Here is a 20,324-nt window from a genome sequence, read left to right as displayed (position 1 = left end):
TCCAAATGTTTAACTATAGAAACCTAGTTCTGGATTTCACTTGAAGAAGGTCTACTGTTGCAGCACAGCTCTACGTGGCTGCTAAGACCATGGCCTGGGAGTCCAGAGACCTGAGTTCCGATCCTGCCTCTGTAGCTTTGTAGCTATGTTACCACAGGCACTAGACAGCTTAGCCCCCGGATCTCATTTCTCTCATATGCAGATTGAAAGGTTTGGGCCATTCTCTCCACAGCAGCCCTCAGCTCCCAGTCGTTTCATTCCTTTGGAGTTTAAGCCAATAAACTTGGTTTTTTACCCTTCTACCTCTCCCTCACACACCTCTTCCTTGTTCCACCCTTTCTTGTTCTTTCAGGCCATCATCTCTGCTATGGCCCCAGAGGCATCACAGATCTAGAATCCAACAAGACTAAAACCTACATTTTACAGTTGGAGAAACTGAGGCTTAGGGACTTGCCCAAGGTCACAAGGTAGCCCTTGTCAGAGGCAAGATTTGAATTCAGGTCCTGAGACTCCAGAGCCAAGTTTTTCCCAACTATACTATGATGCGTCCCTTTTTCTGCCTCCACAGACTTGACCAGAGGGGTTGCTCAGTTCCATAATATACTCATCCTTTCCTTCCTTGTTCTACACCCCCAAGTTACCTCCGCCATCAGCCTTTTCTGCTCCTCTTCAAGTACTGCTGAACCTTGCAGACAACACGTACTAGGGTGAGGTCTGGCCCACCTGCATGTTACTGAGCTCACCAGGGCCTTCACCTGCTTCCTGACCACCCCTCAGTCTCGCCGTGTCGGTCTACTACACTCGACATAGTCACTATTTCAAACTTCTCTCCTCCAGCCTCCCAAACCCACACCTTCCTACCTGAAGCTTGTCTGACCATATCGCCCCCACCTTGAACTTTCAAGTTCTTGAATCCTACAGCAACATCTAACATTTGACCTTGTAAAATTTCATCTAACCCAATCCAGCCAGATCTTCCGGCCTCTGACAAAATATTGTTACGTCCCTGATTCTCCCATCCAGGGCCTTGGCTCTCCCTACAGGCTGGCTTTGGGTCACCTGCAGATCTGTTGCAGTCTATACTACTTATTACACTAAACAGATGGAATACTGTCACAGTGTGATTACTGTCAATAAGTCAGAGGAATATATGTATGGGAAGACTGTTATGAAATCACGCAAAATTTAAAAACAGAAGGATAATAACAAAGTACCCACCAATTCTGACCATATAAAAAGGAACAAAAAATGGAGACTTAAGAAGGAACTTACAACTTTTTCAATTTCTCATTAAAATTAACTGAAAGTTAAGTAGACATAAATCTAATTTTATTGGATGTACTGATGTTAACTATATGATAAATCATTAAAAACAAAACTTACATGATACAAAGTCTCAAGCTATCCGTCTATGATTTTTTTTTATTTGTCAGCCATGTTAGTTGTGAATGTAAAGCACTTCTCCTAATCCACAGGAATGTTTCCTATTTCATTATTTTCCTAATGGGACTGAAAAGACTATCTGTACAATTGTCAGTGGCTGGTATTATCCACAGAGGCAGCAAGGAGGAGGGGATAAAGCAACTGAAGCTGAAAAGACCTGAGTTCAAATCTGACCTCAAGTACTTGCTTGTTGTGTGATACTGCTCTGTGCCTCAGTTTCCTCATTTATAAAAATGAAGATAATAATAGTACCACCCCCCTCAGGAGATAACATCTGTCTAGTATCTTTGCAAAGCTTGAAGCACTCTAAAAATGAGACTATCACCAACCGGAGTTTATAAAAGCGTTATCTCACACCTCTCTAGTATGGTGGACCTTATGAATAAGAATATCCTTATATTACAGGACAGAAAATGGGCCCAACCCTGGTCAGGGAAGGCGAGGGACTCACCTAGGGTGATACAGAGGGTAAAGGGGCAAAGCAGGGAACTGACCCCAGCCTTGCTGGGTTCTCACAAATATCTCATAAATAGTTATGATATTCCATGCATTGATGCTAATTAAAATGTGAGTAGTAACCAAGGAAGTTTTTTGTACTAATGGTCCATGTTAAGCGCTTCCTCTGCGTCAAACAATTGGCCTCATTTTAACCACCCCCAGTAGGACAGACGCGTGTAGAATTCGGGTCCAGCTCTACGTGGACTGTGATACTCACACAATCTGATGAAGCCGCTTTGCCTGATCCTTGGTTCTTCTGTATTTCAGGAGCTTACTTTGCTCTGGGGTGTCAGTGCCGGTGTCTTCAGAAGGATACACAATTGGAGGCAGCTTCAAGTTCAGGGCTTCCTTCGCAGCAGTGATCGCTTCTGCATCTTCTCTATCTTCGTCGTCGTCGTCCGACATCTTGGACTCCCTGAGTTCAGATGTCAATGCTTCTTACTCTGTGAAAATAAAACTTCATACAGTTTACTTGGATTAGGAAAGTCAGAGCATTTCCCTTGATGTTCACAAGGGTTTCCCCAGGAAAACACTAACAAACGCCATTCTCCTTGGGGTCAGTGTTGACTCCAACTGCTGGGGTGATTCAGGGACTCCACTGGGATCCTCATAAAGTAAGGAGAGAAGGAAGCCTCCTGCCGGTTGGGGGGCCCCTTTAGAATGGGTATGAGTGCCCAAGAGACCGTTGTTTGTCCTTCATTCTCGAAGAGGAACGAGAACGTCAGGAAGAGGATGACTATTTATTACAAGGGCTTACTCTATACAAACCAATATGAGAGTGTTGTGATCTGCCCCTTTCAAGAAACACTGGAGATGATGGATTCTCAGCAGGTATCAGCTTCAAAGGGGCAGTGTCTATAAGAACCAGTTTTGTTTAAAAAAGCTGAGGGGTGTGGAGGAGGGGAGGGAGAAGAGAACCCATTTTCTCGAAAATACAAGTAGGTTGATTTACCTATTGATTGATTTCAGCTAACTAAAGGAACTTTGTGCTTTGTTTTATTTCACATGAGGCTTTATTTGGGGTAGGGCGCCTGGAAAGGAGGAGGGAAATTGCAGATCTCTCCCATCCTCCCTTCTCTGTAGCGGTGGGGAGCTAGGGGTGTGGGACCCTGCAAGAGGCGTTAGGCAGGCTGCTTTGTTGGGTGATTCACCGGGTCAACGTCCAGAGATGGAAGGACCTAGGAGGCGCCTGAGTTCCACCGGCCCAGTCTACAGATGAGGAAACTGAGGCTCAGAGACGTTGTGAGTGGCAGGCACTGCCACACTGTCACCCTTTCTTAGAAGGACAGGTTCATTGTGTACAGGAAGGTTGGTCGGAAAGGATGATGTAGTGATCAAAGGTGGTCATAAGGATTCTTAAAATAGGGTACTTTGATTCATTTCTATACCACAAGGCTCCCGTGCCCAAATGTCTGGGTTGAAAAGGCCCCAGGAACCGGCCCGCTCCCACCCCCATCCCGGCCCCATCACTGGGCTCCCGGTGGGAGCGGGTGCCCCGCAGGCTTGGGGGCAGTTTCTCCGCCTCCTCTTTCCCTCTGAGTGAAATGAAAAGCTCAGGACGGCTGGGGCCCTGGGACAGCCACAGCACCAGGTGTAGTCGGAGTCCCGCCGCCCCGAGGGATGGACAAGGAAGCCAGGCGGGCTGGGAGGGCTTCCACCAGGTGACTGCAGCCGGGCAGAGCGGCGCAGCAACTGCGGGACAGGAGAGTAAGGTACCTGGGGCGCCGGCTCTCTGTCCGCAGAAGCCGGGGCGCTCCGTGCCGAGATACCCCTGGACTTGAGGACGCGCTGATGGCAGCAGGCCTTCGAACTGCCCCAGCTCCAGGGCTCGAGGATGGAAGGTGAAGGGAAAAACACACTGGTTACCTTGGAGACGGCTGGGGGCGGAGCCGCGGGCTTCGGGAGACTAGAGAGGGGACCCGAGCACCAGGGGCTCAGCTGCCGGGAAAAGGCTTGGGCCGGTAGTCCCAATCCCCACACCAGGACCTCCTCTTGACCAAGTCTGGCTCTCCCAACTCCGAAGGGCTTGAGGCAGAGGCGCCCTGAGGGTCCTTAAGCGGCCGTTGGGGAAAGGGTAGGGCTCAGTCCAGGTGCTGGGCCGACCTGGTGTCTCTGGGCAGTTGTCAGGACCCTCAAGCCCTCAATGGCATGGAAATTGTGCAGGAATGACAGCCAACGTGTTGCAGACTTTGCGGCTAAGAGCAAACCAAGCATGTAAGGTCTGCGTAGTCTATTGAACCCAAAAGATCAAGGGTTCCTCTCCTTTATTCTTTTATAAAGTGCCAATATATAGCTTCAGTACTGTGAGGTAGCACACAGCACTCAAAGGATCAAGAAGCATTTATTAAGTTCCTGCTATATGCAAGTCAGTGGGAGACATACAGAAACATCAAACCACCCCTTCCAATGAGTTTCTATTGTCAGAGCAGGCAACATGTCATCAGCAAACCTCCTCATTCAGTTGTAACCGAATTCTCCATCTCCAGTGACTTAACTGCCCAATCTTATTTTTTTTCCCCACCTGTACCTTGCCTGACTTTACTGCAGCACCTAACACTGCATCAGGTATTTTCTGGCTTTTTGTGACTTCTGCTGAATCTTCCTCCAAGTCATATTCATGAGCTCTGTGACCCCAAGGCTCTGTCCTGGGTCTTCTTGATCTATGCTGTCTCACTTGGTCATCAATTCGGCTCCCCCAGGTTCGACTATCTCTACGCAATCTGTATCTATTCAGCCCCTACCATCCTTCTGAACTGCAGGCCTGTATCACCAACTGCCTGTTGGGACATTTCAAACCGAATGTGAACAAGACTGATGTGAAATCAGCTCTGAAGTTTGGAGTCTGAACTCCCTTCAAATACAGACCGGGATTACGCGGTTTCAAAGGGCTTTGAATGTGACAAGGGAATATAAAGGCTTGGGGTTTTTTCAAGGCCAGAAAGACTTTTTTGGGAAAGAAACTCTCAAGTTATTAGTACCCCCCTTCAAAATAAAACTCACAAAAACCTTGTACTTACTCTGCATACATTTATATGTATAACATGATCACACCTCAACCCCTAATCAATAAACTTGTGTCATGTCAGACTCTTTATGACCTCATTTGGTGTTTTCTTGGCAAAGATAATGAATCAGTTTACCATTTCCTTCTTCAGTTTATTTTACAGAGGAAGAAACTGAGGCAAGCTGGATGAAGTGACTTGCCCAGGATCACACTGAGGCCAGATTTGACTCACGAAGTTTTCTTCAGGCTGAGCACTCTATCCACCCACATGCCCCCACCTAGCTGCCCAATTAAACTCTAAGTGGTTCCGTAATGCCTCCAGAAGCAAATGCAACCTGCTGACTGGCATTCAGAGCTCTTCATGCCTTAGCCCCCTCCTCTCTTTCCAGCCTTCTGAAGCCCTACTCCCCAACACATAGTCTGCCCTCCCAGTTGTTCCACAAACAAGATGCTCCCTCTCAGTGCCAGGAATTCTCTCTGGTCACAACCTAAGCCTGGAACACTGTCCCTCCTCTGCTCAAACTACTGACCTCCCTGGCTTCCTTTAAGTCCCAACTAAATCCCACCTTCTACAAGGAGACTTCCCCAACCTCTCTTAATTATTTCCCACCCGGTATGTAGCTCAATCTGCATATGTTTGCATGTTGTCTCCTCCCCCCCTTTAGATCGGAAGCTCCTTGAGGGAAGACTGTTTCACTGTGGTCTTTGGATGCTTACCCAGCAATGAGCAGTGTCTGGCACCAAGGAGACGCTGAATGCTTGCCCACTGAAGAGAAAAAAAGGATAGGATTGAGCCAAATTATGAAAGACTTAAAAGTGCCAAACTGAGTTTTGGGCAGGAGCCATCGAAGACTTTGGAGCAGAAGGGGTCGAGTCAGATTTGTGAATGAGAAAACAAGAAGGCGAGGGAGGTTAGACTGACAAGGTTCAGGGATGCTGGGCACCCCAAAATACTGACAGTCCAGGTCCTGCTCGAATGAATTGGACTCAAGCCTTCTTAAAGCCAAAGAAAACAAAGTTTATTAAAGATTCGCCACCTTGGGCTGGCTCTTAAGGAGTCTAAGCATTTGTAACGCTAGAATTCACAAGCAGGCTAGACGGAATCTCAGCTAGACAGAGTCTGAGCTGGATTGAATCTGAGCGCCTCCAGGCAAGATGGAACTAAATACAGAAAAAACCATTGGAAGATCTGGGGGTGGTCTGGCAATCCAGGGTGATGGGAGGAGGGGCCTAGGGAGGGTCTTGAGGAGAAGTCCCAGACAATGGAGGGTTTGGGTGGAAAGCTGGTGGGGCAATCCAGATCTTGATAGGGGCAGTATGGGAATGAATACAGATCTTGATGGGAGTGGTCAGAAGCCTGGGGAATGGGGTTTTGATGGCATCAAGGGTGGTGGGTGCAACAGAGACCTGAGCAGAATGATAATGAAAAGCCCAGGACTTCCTGAGACTGCCTGGAACAAATGGGAAGATTAGATTTGAGTAAGGAAGGCCAGATTAAGTGGGAAGATTCAAGGGGAGCTCAAGAAGGCTCCCAGAGTCTGAATCCCCTCAAGATCACCATTTCTTCTCCTTAGGTTTATATCTTTATTACAAATAGTAATTTAACTTGCATTGACAAGTATTTAAAAATGTAAACAAGACCATAAGAAAACAGTTCCATAAGATTTAATTACAGTCTCACAAAATTTTAAAACTGGAAGGGGCTTTGGAGACGATCGAGTCCAAAGCTCATTTCACTGATGAACAACTGAAGGCAGTGGTGGTGAAGCACATGGAGTCACCCTCAGAACCGGGACGGAATCCAGTTCTCTGCACTTTTGCAGCCACACCTTCCCCTGGAGAATGGATCTCAGACGTTCAAAGGGAACAGTCACCCCCTTCCTCCAACACAGAAGGATCGGTGGGTCCCGACCCAGATGGCATGTAAACCAAGGCCCACTGCCTGGAGGCACAAACACCTCGGAGCCGGGGTGGTGGCCCAGAGGCTGGAATTTCGGGAAACTCCAGCCCAATAGACTCCTAGTCTGGCGCCCCGAAAACCTGTTTTCCCAACCGTGGAGCAGAGATAATGATCCTACCTCTCGAAGCAGCAACACCGAATTAGGGAAAAGTTCTACGCAAACTGGCCACTGCCTCTGGGTGTGAACGCATACGTTACTGCATCAGACTTGGTATTCACTGAACCCCGGGGGCGCACAGGGCCCTCAGCACTGAGCACTAAGAGAGCTCACCCTGCCTCTTAGTGGGGGGCGGGGTGCTCCTGGGGGGAGCTCTTCCAACGCCCCCACCAGGAGCACGTTTCACCTGGCCTGTCCCCTCCAGCTCCGTCCCTCCTCCGAGGCCGCGGGAGCAGCCCTCGGTCCTGCGGGGGCTCGGATGATGCCAAGTGCGATGCCCCGCTCAGAAGCCGGGGAAGGACGGACGGATCCATGCCCACGGGCTTCGCGGGTCTGAGGTCGCGGGCACCTCACGGATAACTCAGGGGCCAACGCCACCCCACGGCTCGGGAGCAGGGTCGGCAGCGCGTGGCCCAGGAGTGGAGCGGCTCCCGCACTAAAGTGGGCGCAGGTCCAGGGCGAGCTGCCAAGGTCAAGGTGGTGTTGGGGAGCAGGCAGCGGAAGGGACACCTCCTTTTACCGGACAGAAAGCGCCCCCCTCCCCGGGAGCCACGCCCACGCCCACCCCGGCGGCCCAAGCCACCGAAGCCGCTCAGCGGCAGGCCCCGCCCCGGCGGCGGGCCCCGCCCCCTGACGTCACCGCGCCCGGCTCCGGCACGGCCGGCCCCGAACCACGATCCGCACTTTCGACACGCTCCCGCCGCGGCGGCCCCAGGCCAGGCGTCCACCCCCCAGGGCACCCGCCCCGGCACCTCGCGGCCGCTCCCGCCACCCCTCGAGGAGCAGGGCCCCGCGCGCCGCTCCGCGACCCGCCGGCGCCGCACGGCCCGGCCCGCGGCCCGCCGAAAGTGCGGGCGCGGTTGCGGGGCCGGTCGGAGCCCGCGCGGCCCGGAAGCGGCGGCGGCTGCATGGGCCGCAGCGGCTCGTGCGGGCGCGGGTCCATGTGGAGGCTGCGGGCCGGGAGCAGCGCGCTGCGCGGCGGGGCCTGGGCGCGGATCTCGGGGCGGGCGCGGGCCGGGGCCGAGGCCGAGGCCGCCATGGAGCGCGCCGTGGTGCGCTGCGTGCCCTCCGAGCCCAAGCTGAGCCTGTCGTTCGCGCTGGCCGACGGCAGCCACAAGCACATGCAGCGCGACCAGAGCGAGCCGCTGGGCCGGGCGCTCAGCCGCATCGCCACCAACGCGCTCAAGGGCCACGCCAAGGCGGCGGCGCGCAAGGGCCGCCGGGCCGCCGAGCCCGGCGCGGGGGCGAGCGCCGCGGGCGCGGCCGAGCCGCTGGTCAAGCTCTACTACCGCGAGGAGGCCGTGGGCGACGACGTGCTCAACGTGGACGCGTGGCAGGACGGCGCCGTGCTGCAGATCGGCGACGTCAAGTACAAGGTGGAGCGCAACCCGCCCGCCGTCACCGAGCTGCAGCTGCCGCGCTACATCATGGCCGGCTTCCCGGTCTGCCCCAAGCTGGGCCTCGAGTTCGGCGAGCCCGAGCGCTCACTCTTCCGCTGGTTCCGCGAAGCGCGGCCCGGCGCGGCGGCTGGGGCCCCCGGCGCGCCTGCGTGCGCGGCGCCGGCCGACGGGGACGGGGACGCGCCGGCGGCGGAGGCGAGCGCGGGGCCCGCCTGGGTGGAGGTGGGCGGCGCGCACGAGCGCGTCTTCACGCCCTCCAACGCGGACATCGGGCTGCGGCTGAAGCTGCGCTGCACGCCGGGTAACGGGCAGCGGCTGGGCCCGAGCCGCGAGCTGGAGAGCGCGGGCCCCGTGGAGGCTGGGCCGGGCGCGTGCACGTTCGACCAGCGCCACCTCTACACCAAGCGCGTGAGCGGCGACGGGCTCGTGCGCGCCGTGACGTACAACGTGCTGGCCGACGTGTACGCGCACACGGAGCACTCGCGCGCCGTGCTCTACCCGTACTGCGCGCCCTACGCGCTGGGCCTCGACTACCGCCTCAACCTGCTGCAGAAGGAGCTGAGCGGCTACAGCGCCGACGTGCTGTGCCTGCAGGAGGTGGACCGCGCCGTGTTCCACGACAGCCTGGCGCCCGCGCTCGACGCCTTCGGCCTGCACGGCCTCTTCCGCCTCAAGCAGCACCAGCACGAGGGCCTGGCCACCTTCTTCCGCAGGGACAAGTTCAGCCTGCTGGCCCAGCACGACATCGCCTACCAGCAGGCGCTGGCCGCCGACCCGCTGCACGGCGAGCTGCTGGAGCGCCTGGCGCACTTCCCGCAGGCGCGGGACCGCGTGCTGCAGAGGTCGTCGGCGCTGCAGGTGAGCCGGGCCCGAGGCCTGGCACGGCGGGCCGGAGAGCTGAGCCCTGGGGTCAGCCTGGGGTGGGGGGGGCAGCAGGCACAGCCCGGAGCTTGGCACGGTGGGCAGAGGAGAGCCCCGGGGTCAGCCTGGGGTGGGGGGGCAGCGGGCACAGCCCGGAGCTTGGCACAGCAGGCGGAGGAGAGCCCCGGGGTCCGCCTGGGGTGGGGGGGCAGCAGGCACAGCCCGGAGCTTGGCACGGTGGGCAGAGGAGAGCCCCGGGGTCCGCCTGGGGTGGGGGGGCAGCAGGCACAGCCCGGAGCTTGGCACAGCAGGCGGAGGAGAGCCCAGGGGTCAGCCTGGGGTGGGGGGGCAGCGGGCACAGCCCGGAGCTTGGCACAGCAGGCGGAGGAGAGCCCCGGGGTCAGCCTGGGGTGGGGGGGCAGCGGGCACAGCCCGGAGCTTGGCACAGCAGGCGGAGGAGAGCCCAGGGGTCCGCCTGGGGTGGGGGGGCAGCAGGCACAGCCCGGAGCTTGGCACAGCAGGCGGAGGAGAGCCCAGGGGTCCGCCTGGGGTGGGGGGGCAGCAGGCACAGCCCGGAGCTTGGCACAGCAGGCGGAGGAGAGCCCCGGGGTCCGCCTGGGGTGGGGGCAGGACAGTGCCAGGGCCCTGGAGGCGCGCCCTCAGGCCGCTCTCGGACCCCAGCAGGAGCTCGCCACAGCCTCCCAGCCCCTCCCCCTCGCCGGGCCTGGCCCGCGGTCCAGGCTGAGGTGAGCGCCCTGGTGCCCGTTGATGGCAAGGCCAGCCTGGTGCTCGTGTCCCTGAGTCTACGCTGCCTGCAGGCTGTTGGGGTGAGGGAAGGAGGGGTCCGGGTCCAGTCCCAAGGTCAGTGCGGCCTCCTGGCCCCGCAGCTGGAGCTGGGCTGGTCAGGGGTGGCCCGAGCCCTGCCCGGCCTCCTTGCCAGCTTGGCGGTGCCACGTGAGTGGTTAGGTTCTGACCGCGCCCTGCGAGATGGGCCCACGGCCCTGCGTTCTCGGGACGCTCTCCGCGGGTGTGGGGGTCACCTCTGTTAGAGCAAGTGTCTGGGCCCAGAAAGTGAGTGAGCTCCTGCTCGTTAAAGCCAGGGCACTTCAGAGGTCGTGTCCGTCTGGTACCGTTTGGATCCGAGCCTTCCTGCCCAGACCAGCGTGCAGATTGTCTGAGCTTCGCTTTCCTGCTCCGTGAAGTGCGGGGCGGGCTAGGGGCACCTCTCAAACGTGAGGGTGTGGCCCCGGGGCCCCTCAAATTGGAGGATCCAGGTCCGGAAGCTGTATTTAAATCCCACGTTCTCTGGGCGCAAGCTTCCTCCCGTGTGCCAGGGCCTCCATCTCCCTCCTCTGCCCTGCCATCAAGCGATGGTGTTCAGAACCCAGTAAGCTTTACTGTCCCTCTTGGGCGTCTGATCATTGTGGCGCCCCAGACCTCCAGCTCCCCTCGGCCTGCTTCTGTGACTCTGTTGGGGTGCCTGAACTTCAAGGTCCTGAAGGGGGTTCTGCAAGTTAGGGTGCTTCAGTGACTCCCCCAGGCCTCACAGGATGGACTAGAACCCAGGGCTCCCTGCTCTCACAGATTCAGAGCTTGGTTGGCCACCATGAAAAGAAAGTAAAATACTAGTCTCTTCCGTATTCCAGGACAGACCCTAAATTAATAACAATTGTAAGACACTTTGTAAGGCAGTCTTGCTTTGTGTTCTAGGTTTCAGTTCTTCAGTCTACAAAGGACTCTTCTAAAAAGATTTGTGTCGCAAACACTCATCTCTACTGGCATCCAAGAGGTAGGCACTGGGAAGGGGATGGGTCCCGCAGAGATGAGATTGCATTGTCTCATGAGTTAGTAAGTACTAGGCCTTTTAGCGACCAAGTCCCTAAGGGTGTAGTCATTTGTGTTCCCCACTTCTACAGGGCACGCAGTCATGTGTCTCCTCGTTTATTTTTGCAGGAGGGCACATTCGTCTCATTCAGATGGCAGTAGCCTTGACTCATCTGAAACACGTGACGCAAGATCTGTATCCTGGCATCCCTGTCTTATTTTGTGGGGATTTCAATAGCACGCCCTCCACAGGAATGTACAGTTTTGTCAGCTCAGGCAGCATCTCTGAAGACCATGAAGACTGGGCCTCCAATGGCGAAGAGGAGCGCTGCAGTATGTCTCTCACCCATCCTTTCAGACTGAAAAGTGCATGTGGTGAACCTGCCTACACTAATTATGTGGGAGGGTTCCACGGATGTCTAGATTATATTTTCATTGACTTCACTGCATTAGAGGTTGAACAGGTGATACCGATGCCAAGTCACGAAGAAGTTACCACCCATCAGGCCTTACCCAGCGTCTCACACCCCTCCGATCACATAGCCCTTATTTGTGATTTAAAGTGGAAATAGACTGGAACTCAGCATGGCAGGCAGTTGTTGAGTCAAAACAAGGAATTCAGTTACTTAGGATCTAAGTTGTAACCTTGACAAGAGGGGAACAGACTGATTATGGGAAAATGTTCACACTCTTTACTGCTGGCTCTGTCCTAACCTGTTCTTCATTTTTGTGTGACTGCTCATAACATCTGCATGACTCCCCTTCCTCTCTCTTCTCAACAGAGAGGAAAGAAAGCAAATATATTTAAAACTGGCACAAAATTGGATGATCATATCCCTTTTTTTAATGTGATTTTTAAACAGTGACTAAGAGATTATTTTGTCTTTTTAAGAAACCTGAGTGATTCTAATGGGATTTGTAGAATAGTGTACCTTTTGAACATGAACCATGTTTTTATAATTAAGGGAAATAAGAAGTAACCAGGTGCAAAGTGAGAGTGGCCTGAGGAGGGCAAAGAAGGAATAGTGTTAGGTCTTCTCCTCCCCCCCCCACCATGACCCACTTTAGAAAAGAAAACCCTAGGGATGTTATGGCCTACCACCATCCCTTCTTTCTGTCTCACCTCTCCAGTACCGCAGCCAAAACACAGGATCTGGTAGGGTTTTGGTTGTTGATAACTAGCTACCGAGGATCTGTTAACTGCAACCATTCTTAGTGCGACCTAACAGATTAGCACCAGTAAAAAGACATTCCATGTTAAACCTGTGAGTTAGTAGGTTTCATTCCATACTTGGCATGCAACAGTGTCACTCTCAATCATAAATTCTTTGTGACTGGAATGTTTAATTTTATTTTATTTGGAATTTGACTGCAGACCAGTGTTAAGGTAGATCAAGTGGAAGTCCAGAATCTTAATGCCCAGCTGAGGTAGGTTAAAGGTTTTAGATAATCTATTTAATTTTGATGTTACAATGTAGCAGATAAGTTTTTCTTAAATGTCCACAAGTCAGAAAGACACTACTAAGTATATTTGGGAATAATTACCAGGACTAGTTAATAAAACTAAACAACCCTATGAATTATAGGAAAATCCTAGCTAGAGAATTCACCTCTTGCAAAAACCTTAACCTCTGCTTTTTCATTTGGGAGAAATTGACCTTTGAGGCTGGCTGGTGCGTTTGCTGCTGGTTGTGGTTATTTAAGGACTGGCCGAGCCCTTCCCTAACTGGGTGTCTCTGTCCCGGATAGGGTGGTCTGGATGGGCACACTGAGGCTTTGTTGTTGCTGCTTCTTACTTAAGTTTCCTTTTAGCCATTGTCCAAGGTACTGATTTTTCCAGAGCTAGAAGAGCTTTTTCTCTCTGCCGGGAAGTAGTGGCTTGAACTCTTGCTCTACGTTTGCCACTGAGCCCGGAACCTTAACAAGTACTTGGCTCTTTTATTGGTGTTTTGTTCCTTCATCTTCTGCCTGCTGAAAGTGCTCATGATTTGGGGTCATGAGCTTCCAGGGGATCATATGAGTCCCCACCCCCCAAACTCCTGCTTTCCTAAGGACTTCTTAGAGGCCCATCATGTTGTAACTCAGAATCACCATAACCAGACCAAGAGCCACTGTGGCATCTTAGAAGGCTGAATCTGAAGCCAAAAGACCCAAGTTCAAATCCCACGTGGATTCCCTTGGTTAAGTTAGGTGGCATCTTAATTTCACTTCCTACATCCTAACGCTTGTGGGTAGAAGGAGAGGTTTAGGTTTCTGTATCTTTGTCTTCCAAATAAAAATGAATGCAGGAAGAGGCTTAAGGTGGCAGTTTCCTGTAGTCCTAGGCAAGACCACTGTGAATATAAATTCATTGTCTTTAAGCTATGTGCTTCCAAAAGCACAGAGAATTGAAACAGTGCGGTGAGAGATGACCTGAAATCTCAGACATTTTTCCCATTCCCATAGGCATAGGAGATTCTCTTCCTAAACAAGCTGGTAAACCTACTTGCAGGTCGAACAACTCCAGCACAGGCAGATTTGATGGCCACGTGGCCTAGGGAGGCTTCCCAAAAGCTCTCCAAGTTTGTGCTCTCCTGATGGTTTTATCTCATTCTCATCACAATTTACCATTAATACATTGTGCTGCAGGCATGATACACAGGAAGATAACACAGCTGTTTAACACCTAGTTTTATAGTCAGAAAGCCAAGTAGACTACCATTCAACTTGCTTTGTGCAAGAGCTTCCAAATGGAGATGGATGAAAGCTCTTTGTAGTAAGTAGGAAGGCTCACTGGCATATTCTAAACGTGCTACTTCTTGCCATTAATGAGTCTAACAATTTAGGTTAATTTAAGTTTTAAATATTTTATGCCTTGTTCTCACTAAATTTGATTTAATAGTATGTTTTATATTTGAGTAAAGGAAAGTTCAGCAATTCTTTCCAGGATAAACTGGGTTTTATAACATCAGAAATTGTTACCACATAAACTGGGCTGAATTCAAATGGTTGAAAATGGCACAAGATGGATTCTGTCCCCAAGCCATTACAAGAAAACCAGCCGTGAATTTTGTGACTTCAAATTGTAATTTCATAGAAAGCATAGACACACTTAAGGTTTTGTTAAAATGTCAGAACTCCTTTTTGGTGATCTTCAGAAAACAGAAGGCTAAAATCAGATCTGAGCTAAGCCAGAGGTACTAATTAGCTTGCTCTAGGACACTGAATATACTAGTTCTAAGACATTTCAATTTACCAACAAAATATCCCTATGGTTTGCCATCCATAATGCATGCTTGGATTAGGTATTCGTAATCTGTTGTTTTCTCATTTTAACTTTTCCCAGTGGTGAGGGATCATTTCCTATTCTGCTCCCTGTCTGGAAAATAGATGTGGCCCTAGGATTTGGTTAATCTTATTCCACAAAAAACCTGCTCAGATTAACTGATTATAAACTTAATATCCATCAAGGTCTTTTTTGCTTCTTTTTGTATCGCCAGCACTTAGCCCAGTGCCCGGCACATAGTAGGCACTTAATATTTATTTATTGACTGACTTTATGTCCATAATCATTGAGGACAAACTTGATCTGGGTGTACTGCAGGGCTTCCCTCCATGAGGGAGAATCTGCTTTATAATCTCATGTACTTCAGCCATTCCAGTTGCCACATGATTCCAGTCAGTGAAGACTGCCTGGCACGATGCTTGGATAAATCAGAGATGCCTGTGGACCCAGGGGGGAGAAAGGTTGGAGAGAAAGTAACCAGAAATAGTCCCATTTTTGTCCTATTTTTCCCCATTGTAACATTTTAATAGAACAAGACAGATTGCAAATCTATCAGCAAGTTAATTTAGTTTCTTGTGGAGTTAGGGGTTCATAGGAATTATTAACATCAATGTGGTAGAGTGAGTGATAGCTTTGGAGTCAAGGTCAAGTCTTGCCTCCCACACTTTCTACTGTAGGCCACTCATTCCCTCTGAACCTCAACTGATCATCTGTAAAGTGAGAGCCATAGTAGCTATAGATCCATTTAACAGGGTTGTTGGGCCCAAATGAGAAAATATAAAGCACTTTGCACATTTTAACTATATAGATGTCAGCTGTTATTTGTGAGATTGAGTTTTAAACATAGCTGATGTTTATGGAAAATAAAACTTTGGGAGCTTTATCCTAAAACTGGCCCTTACCAAGTGCAAAACACCCTCTGAGTTCTCATCTCTGGGTTCACTAGTAAAAGCCCATGTGCTGTGTAACCAGAGTATGCCCTGAGAAATGTGGGACACTGTAATATTTAAGAACAAATAGGAAAAAAAATCTTAAGAGCAGTAGAGTTTTTTGGCAGTTAATATTCAGGGCTTTATTACTCAACCTTGGAGCTATCCTCCCAAAAGGCCCTATTTTCAACTGCAGTTTATAGTGATGTCGTTTATGACAGATTGGGAAAGGCTAACTTAGCTTTCTGTCATACTAAGGATGGGGGCAGGCAGGGGGAGCACAGATTGAAATGAGTTACTTAAACATTTCTGCATTTTATGGTATAGGAAGAAGCCTTCCCCACCCGTCTCAAACAGCAAAGCAGGAAATGTATCTGTCTTAATTTAATTGGCCTTTCTTCTTTTATGCTGAGTGAGATGACCTTGTAGAAACATGTTCAAAGAAGTTACCCTTGTTAAGAGATTTGAAAATAGGAATATAGTTGTGACCAAAGTCCTCGGGCTTGAAACACATGTGGACATTAAATTAGTTCCTGGGAAAAACAAGACTATCCAGGTAAACAAGAAATACATTAATCTTTTACACTACCATCATCTCCACTAACATTATGTTAGAACACACATAATTGCACTGGTTTATGTGGAGGATTCCCAGCAAGGTCAGGTCGAGGAGTGAGGGAGATAGACTGTCTATATAAACAAGCCACTCAACCTGCTTAGGTCTCATTATTCTCTTCTGAAATGACAGGAGCCTAGATGCCCTATCAGGCTGCAACCCTGTGAAGTGACTTGCCTAAAGCTACAAAGTCAAAGGCAGAATTTGAGCCTTCCTGCACTTAAGTCCAACACGCTAACTGTTGGTGAGAAGAGAACTTCATCTACTCTATGTGGTATGTCTATGCAAGGCTGGCTTGGTCAGGAATCTTACTATGAGACAAGTTCCTAAAGATTCCTTTAGGGAAATGGAATCATGATCCAAATGTAAGCTCATGCCATCCGATCTAGACACATGGAGGTGATCCTAGGACCTTGTTCTGTGTAATTGAACTGTATGGTCTAAAAGGTGATGCCAGGGAATACCTCCCTTGGATAAGATAACACATTGGAAGGGATAGGAAAGAAGTTTTCAGGCCCTAAGTTTTCAGTCTTGGGTTGCAACAGGTGATAATAGAATTGTGTTATAACAATGATAAATTTTTAGTTTTCATTTTTTGCTCCCTTTCATAATATTAAAATTCATGTCCTACAGCTTTGCGAAAGCACTTAAACATTTTATATATGTGTGCTTATCAGTATACTGATTCTCAGTAGAGAATGTGGTGAGCTTTTTGTTAGCCTTGGTGATGGAGGCAAAGATAACGATTAAAAAATTGACAAGGGAGCATACTACAAGGGGGGCTGTTATATTACAGAATAGTCTGATCAGAATTCTTAGGCTTCTTTCCATTGCCCACCCTCAGGTAGAGCTGCTAATTAAGCAAGAAGCAGTAAAGAACCCCCCAGTACCTAAACAATTAAGAGGAAGCGATACTGTCCTTGGGTTTCAGCCTCCTTCTTCCCTTCCTCTTCATTAAATAGGCCCATCTCTAGACAAGGTAGGACAATAGAAAAGAGTTCAGAGACTGTCTCATCTCCTTTTCCCTGCCCAGAAATAATATTTTGTGTTCATTGACATTTTTCTACAGCTGACTTAGAAGATGGTTGACTTATCCATCCCCACTGAATTTTAGGCCTCTGGGTTAGCGCTGCAGAAGGAATTCAATGACCACAAACAAAAATGGACTCAGTTAATATAATAAAGGTAAAGGAAGAGAGGAGCAATTAATTCAATACCCCAACTGGAAAATCAGAGCAGTGTTCCCTCCAACATTTTATAATTTTACAAAAGACTGATTATAGTTTAAGTCTGAGCTTACACTTGATTTATTGTAATAAGCTAAATACTCATGGAAATAGCCACTTTGACTACTACATGTATTTCTAAGTCATTTTAACATCTCAAAATTTGTGACTTGGTGTTGAACAGAATAGCTGAGCTAAATGACCCAGTAGATAGAGCATTGGGCCTGGAATCAGGAAAACAAGTTAAAATCTGACCTCAGACACTCAGTAGTTGTGTGATGGTGGTCAAGTCACTTAACTTTGTTCACCTCAATTTCCTCATCTGTAAAATGAGCTGGAAAAGGAAATAGCAAACCACTCCAGTATCTTTGCCAAGGAAACCCCAAATGGGGTCATGAAGAGTTGGGCAGAAGTAAAAAAAGTCTGAAAAAAGCATTTAATAAATTTGTTATCTTAGGATGGCTAATGCCAGCCACTGAGTACGTTTGAAAGACCATCTTCAATATTTAATTGGGGAAATGGGTATCTTTTGTCAGTCATTGGAATACTCACAATTTCCTTGGAAAACCAGTGGTCTTTCTAAGATAATACTCTCTCAAAGTAAGCAGAAATTCCAGAAAGCTTTGAATCTGTTGATTTATTTCCATTTTACAACCATTTAGCATTTAAAGATAATCTGTCTCATTCCGTTTTTTCCTGTCCTGAAGTAGTAGTCCTGTACAGTTGTCTTTGTGTTCATGTTGGGTAAATAAGTAAACCAAACGGACTTGCGTCCATTGGCAAAAACCATTTCTTTCTGCAACTTGCTTATGTGAAGGACTTCAGGTTAATCACTTGAATTATCTTTGGATAAAAGGGGTGCATAGTAAAGCTGGCCTTCTTCCAAGCAGTTGGGGTAAAGCTAATGCTTATACACTGTGGTACTTGTAAGTAAGTATGAAACATTCTTCACTTCTAGTGTGCTTAAGTTCTTAAACAAAAAGAGTATATGTGACTCCTATGGAATTTATCCAATGTCATGGTCTCTTAAGAATTTTGGTTTCTTTAACCAGATTTAAGTTTGTTACATATAAATTTACATGACATCCATTTCAAACTAGCCCCACCCCCTGCCAACCCAGTGCTGAGGAAGGGTTGGCTTAGCTCTAGGGTAAAGGCTGCCATTGAGTGTCACTAAGTCCACAATGATAACTATTTATAGTAGACTCAAGTTTATTTATTCTCTGTATTCCTCTTTGTATTTTTATGTTGTACCTAAGTCTGTGATGTCTTTCAAAGTTGATTGCACAAAACAATAAAAACCTTTTTGAGAAAAGTCATCCTAGAAGGAATACAAGCAATTGTTATTCTTTTGCAAACAGTGGTCACTTGTGTCTAAATCACTTGTAGTCACAGGACTTTTGTTCGAATCCCATGGTTCTGCTGTCAACCCGTCTCCAGGGCTTGATTTCTCTAAATTGAGGGGTCTGGACCAGACCTTCAAGTCTGAGTGTGATCCTCCGGAAGCCACCCTTTATTTCCCCATGTAAAGCAGAGACAGATGGGATAGTACTTTCTTGCCCAGTAAACAGGCCAAGGTTGAAACAACCTCGTTAACACATGGTCACCTATCCATCCATCCATTACAAGGGAAGCTCATTCCAATTTTGGAAGACATGTTGAGACACTTCTACCTTAAACTGAGTCAGAATCTGCCTTTTAGGGTCAAGCAATTAAAGAACCTTAATTGTTCCACCAGGCTATGATCCTAACTCTGCCTTCTCTTTTCTTTGCTCTAAGCATTCGCAGTTAACTCCAATACTGTCAGTCAAGAAACACTGAGCACTAGCTGTGCCAGGCAGTGCTGGAGATAAGAAAGCCAAGTAAGCAGTCCCTGCCTTCAAGGAGTTCACATTCTCATAGGGAAAGATAACTAGGTCTATCACATGACTACACATGTATAACCTATATTGAATTTCTTGCCTTCTCAATGGGGGTGGAAGGGAGAGAATGTGGAAATCAAAGTCAAAAATTGTTTTCACATGTAGCTAGGGAAAAATACAATTCTAAATAAAAGCTAAAAAAAGAAAAAAATAACTAGGGACACAGACAATATATACAAGTAGATTCAGAAGAGAAAAGGTATCATTTGAGCTGTCCTCTATAGGAAGCCAGGGAAATTAAAGAGGACGTGAGGGGGACAATGAATTCTAGATATCAGGGACACTCAGTGCAAAGACATGAAAAGTTACAAGTCAAGTCAAGTGGAAGAAGACTGGAAAGATAGGAAGGGGCCAAATGCCAAATAGGATTTTATATTGGATCTGGGAGTCAGTGGAGTTCAGCATGGGAGGGTGACTCAGCAGGCATATGCTTTGGAAAAAAACCACCCTGGTGGCTGAATGGAGACCCACCTGATGGTACAGCTCCATGACCAGCACATCTCTCTGAAAACAAGCTTTGTCAATTCGGACCAAGTTATCCTGGGGCCTATTCATGCCGACCCTCTGAGCATCACGAATACTGACGTTAAGGTGGCTTTTACTTTCAGGAAGAAGCTTGAAATCATTAAAAACACCCTACAATTTCTCCCCGGTTATCTGGCCTGCTGATTCAACACAACAGGGCAACATTAATAAATTAGTAGTGAACATTTCTCTTGGTCTTTAAACACATACCACACCTACATGAAAAAAATGACTGTCATTATCAAGAATAAAATAACTCATACAAGCAAAATTAACTACTAGTTCTGAAAATGGCACAGAAATAAAATTCTTCTGGGTGCATGTGTACGCATAATTTACTGGAGTCAAAGGGATAAGATTGTCATAAGGTGATGATCGTTAAGAAATTCCATCCAGTTTTAACTTCAACCAAAATGTTACACAAAGTTAAAAATGGATACACTTCACAGCAAAGCAACAGCAAGATCACTTAAACACGAGACAAGGAAGAATCTACTGGGTAATGAACAAGTAATAGCTTATTAACAGGAGTAAGAAGGGAAGGAGGGGGATAGCTGTCGTAGCCTTGGTTCTGTAGCTGACTAGGACGCTTTAAACAAATCGCAATCCCTGTTCATTTTTCCAATCAGATATTTGGAAACTAGCTGTAGGAGTAATAGATATATGACTTTACTGTGTCTGAATAGCATTTTAT

General features: G+C 48.9%; 2 protein-coding genes across 6 annotated transcripts in view; one reads left to right on the top strand and one right to left on the bottom strand.

Annotated features, from left to right (window-relative positions):
• Positions 1–7,416, bottom strand: part of DNAH12 (dynein axonemal heavy chain 12) — a 151,987-nt gene extending 144,571 nt beyond the window's left edge. For all 4 annotated transcript variants that reach the window (XR_011964804.1, XM_072598847.1, XM_072598848.1 and 1 more), the window contains exons 1-2: positions 3,658–7,416; positions 2,159–2,384 (exon numbers count right to left, since the gene is read on the bottom strand). Coding sequence is in view for 3 of the 4 variants with exons in the window: in XM_072598847.1 (XP_072454948.1) it covers positions 2,159–2,346 (188 nt within the window). In the remaining variant the exon portion in view is untranslated. The remainder of the gene's footprint in view (positions 1–2,158; positions 2,385–3,657) is intronic.
• A 415-nt stretch (positions 7,417–7,831) lies between these two features.
• Positions 7,832–18,502, top strand: PDE12 (phosphodiesterase 12). Of its 2 annotated transcripts, XM_072598852.1 has the most exons (4): positions 7,832–9,320; positions 11,034–11,112; positions 11,277–11,480; positions 16,090–18,502. In XM_072598852.1, exons 1-4 carry the CDS (start codon positions 7,971–7,973, stop codon positions 16,095–16,097), a joined length of 1,641 nt encoding a protein of 546 aa, XP_072454953.1. In that variant the 5' UTR covers positions 7,832–7,970; the 3' UTR covers positions 16,098–18,502. The 2 variants fall into 2 exon arrangements, with proteins under 2 accessions (XP_072454953.1, XP_072454951.1); XM_072598850.1 differs by having other exon boundaries at positions 11,277–18,502.
• The last annotated feature ends 1,822 nt before the right edge of the window (positions 18,503–20,324 follow it).

Source organism: Notamacropus eugenii, chromosome 3 (assembly GCF_028372415.1).
Source record: "Notamacropus eugenii isolate mMacEug1 chromosome 3, mMacEug1.pri_v2, whole genome shotgun sequence".
Classification (NCBI taxonomy): Eukaryota; Metazoa; Chordata; class Mammalia; order Diprotodontia; family Macropodidae; genus Notamacropus; species Notamacropus eugenii.
Note: the sequence above shows the minus strand (reverse complement) of the source record. Positions and strands in the feature narration are given on the sequence as shown.

What these genes read in the sequence shown, in the direction of transcription:
- PDE12 (XM_072598850.1), top strand. Translation starts at nt 7,971, where the DNA reads ATGGGCCGCAGCGGCTCGTGCGGGCGCGGGTCCATGTGGAGGCTGCGG. An exon ending in AGAGGTCGTCGGCGCTGCAG is followed by an intron (nt 9,321 to 11,033) that starts GTGAGCCGGGCC and finishes TTTGTGTTCTAG; the next exon opens with GTTTCAGTTCTTCAGTCTAC. An exon ending in TCTCTACTGGCATCCAAGAG is followed by an intron (nt 11,113 to 11,276) that starts GTAGGCACTGGG and finishes TTATTTTTGCAG; the next exon opens with GAGGGCACATTCGTCTCATT.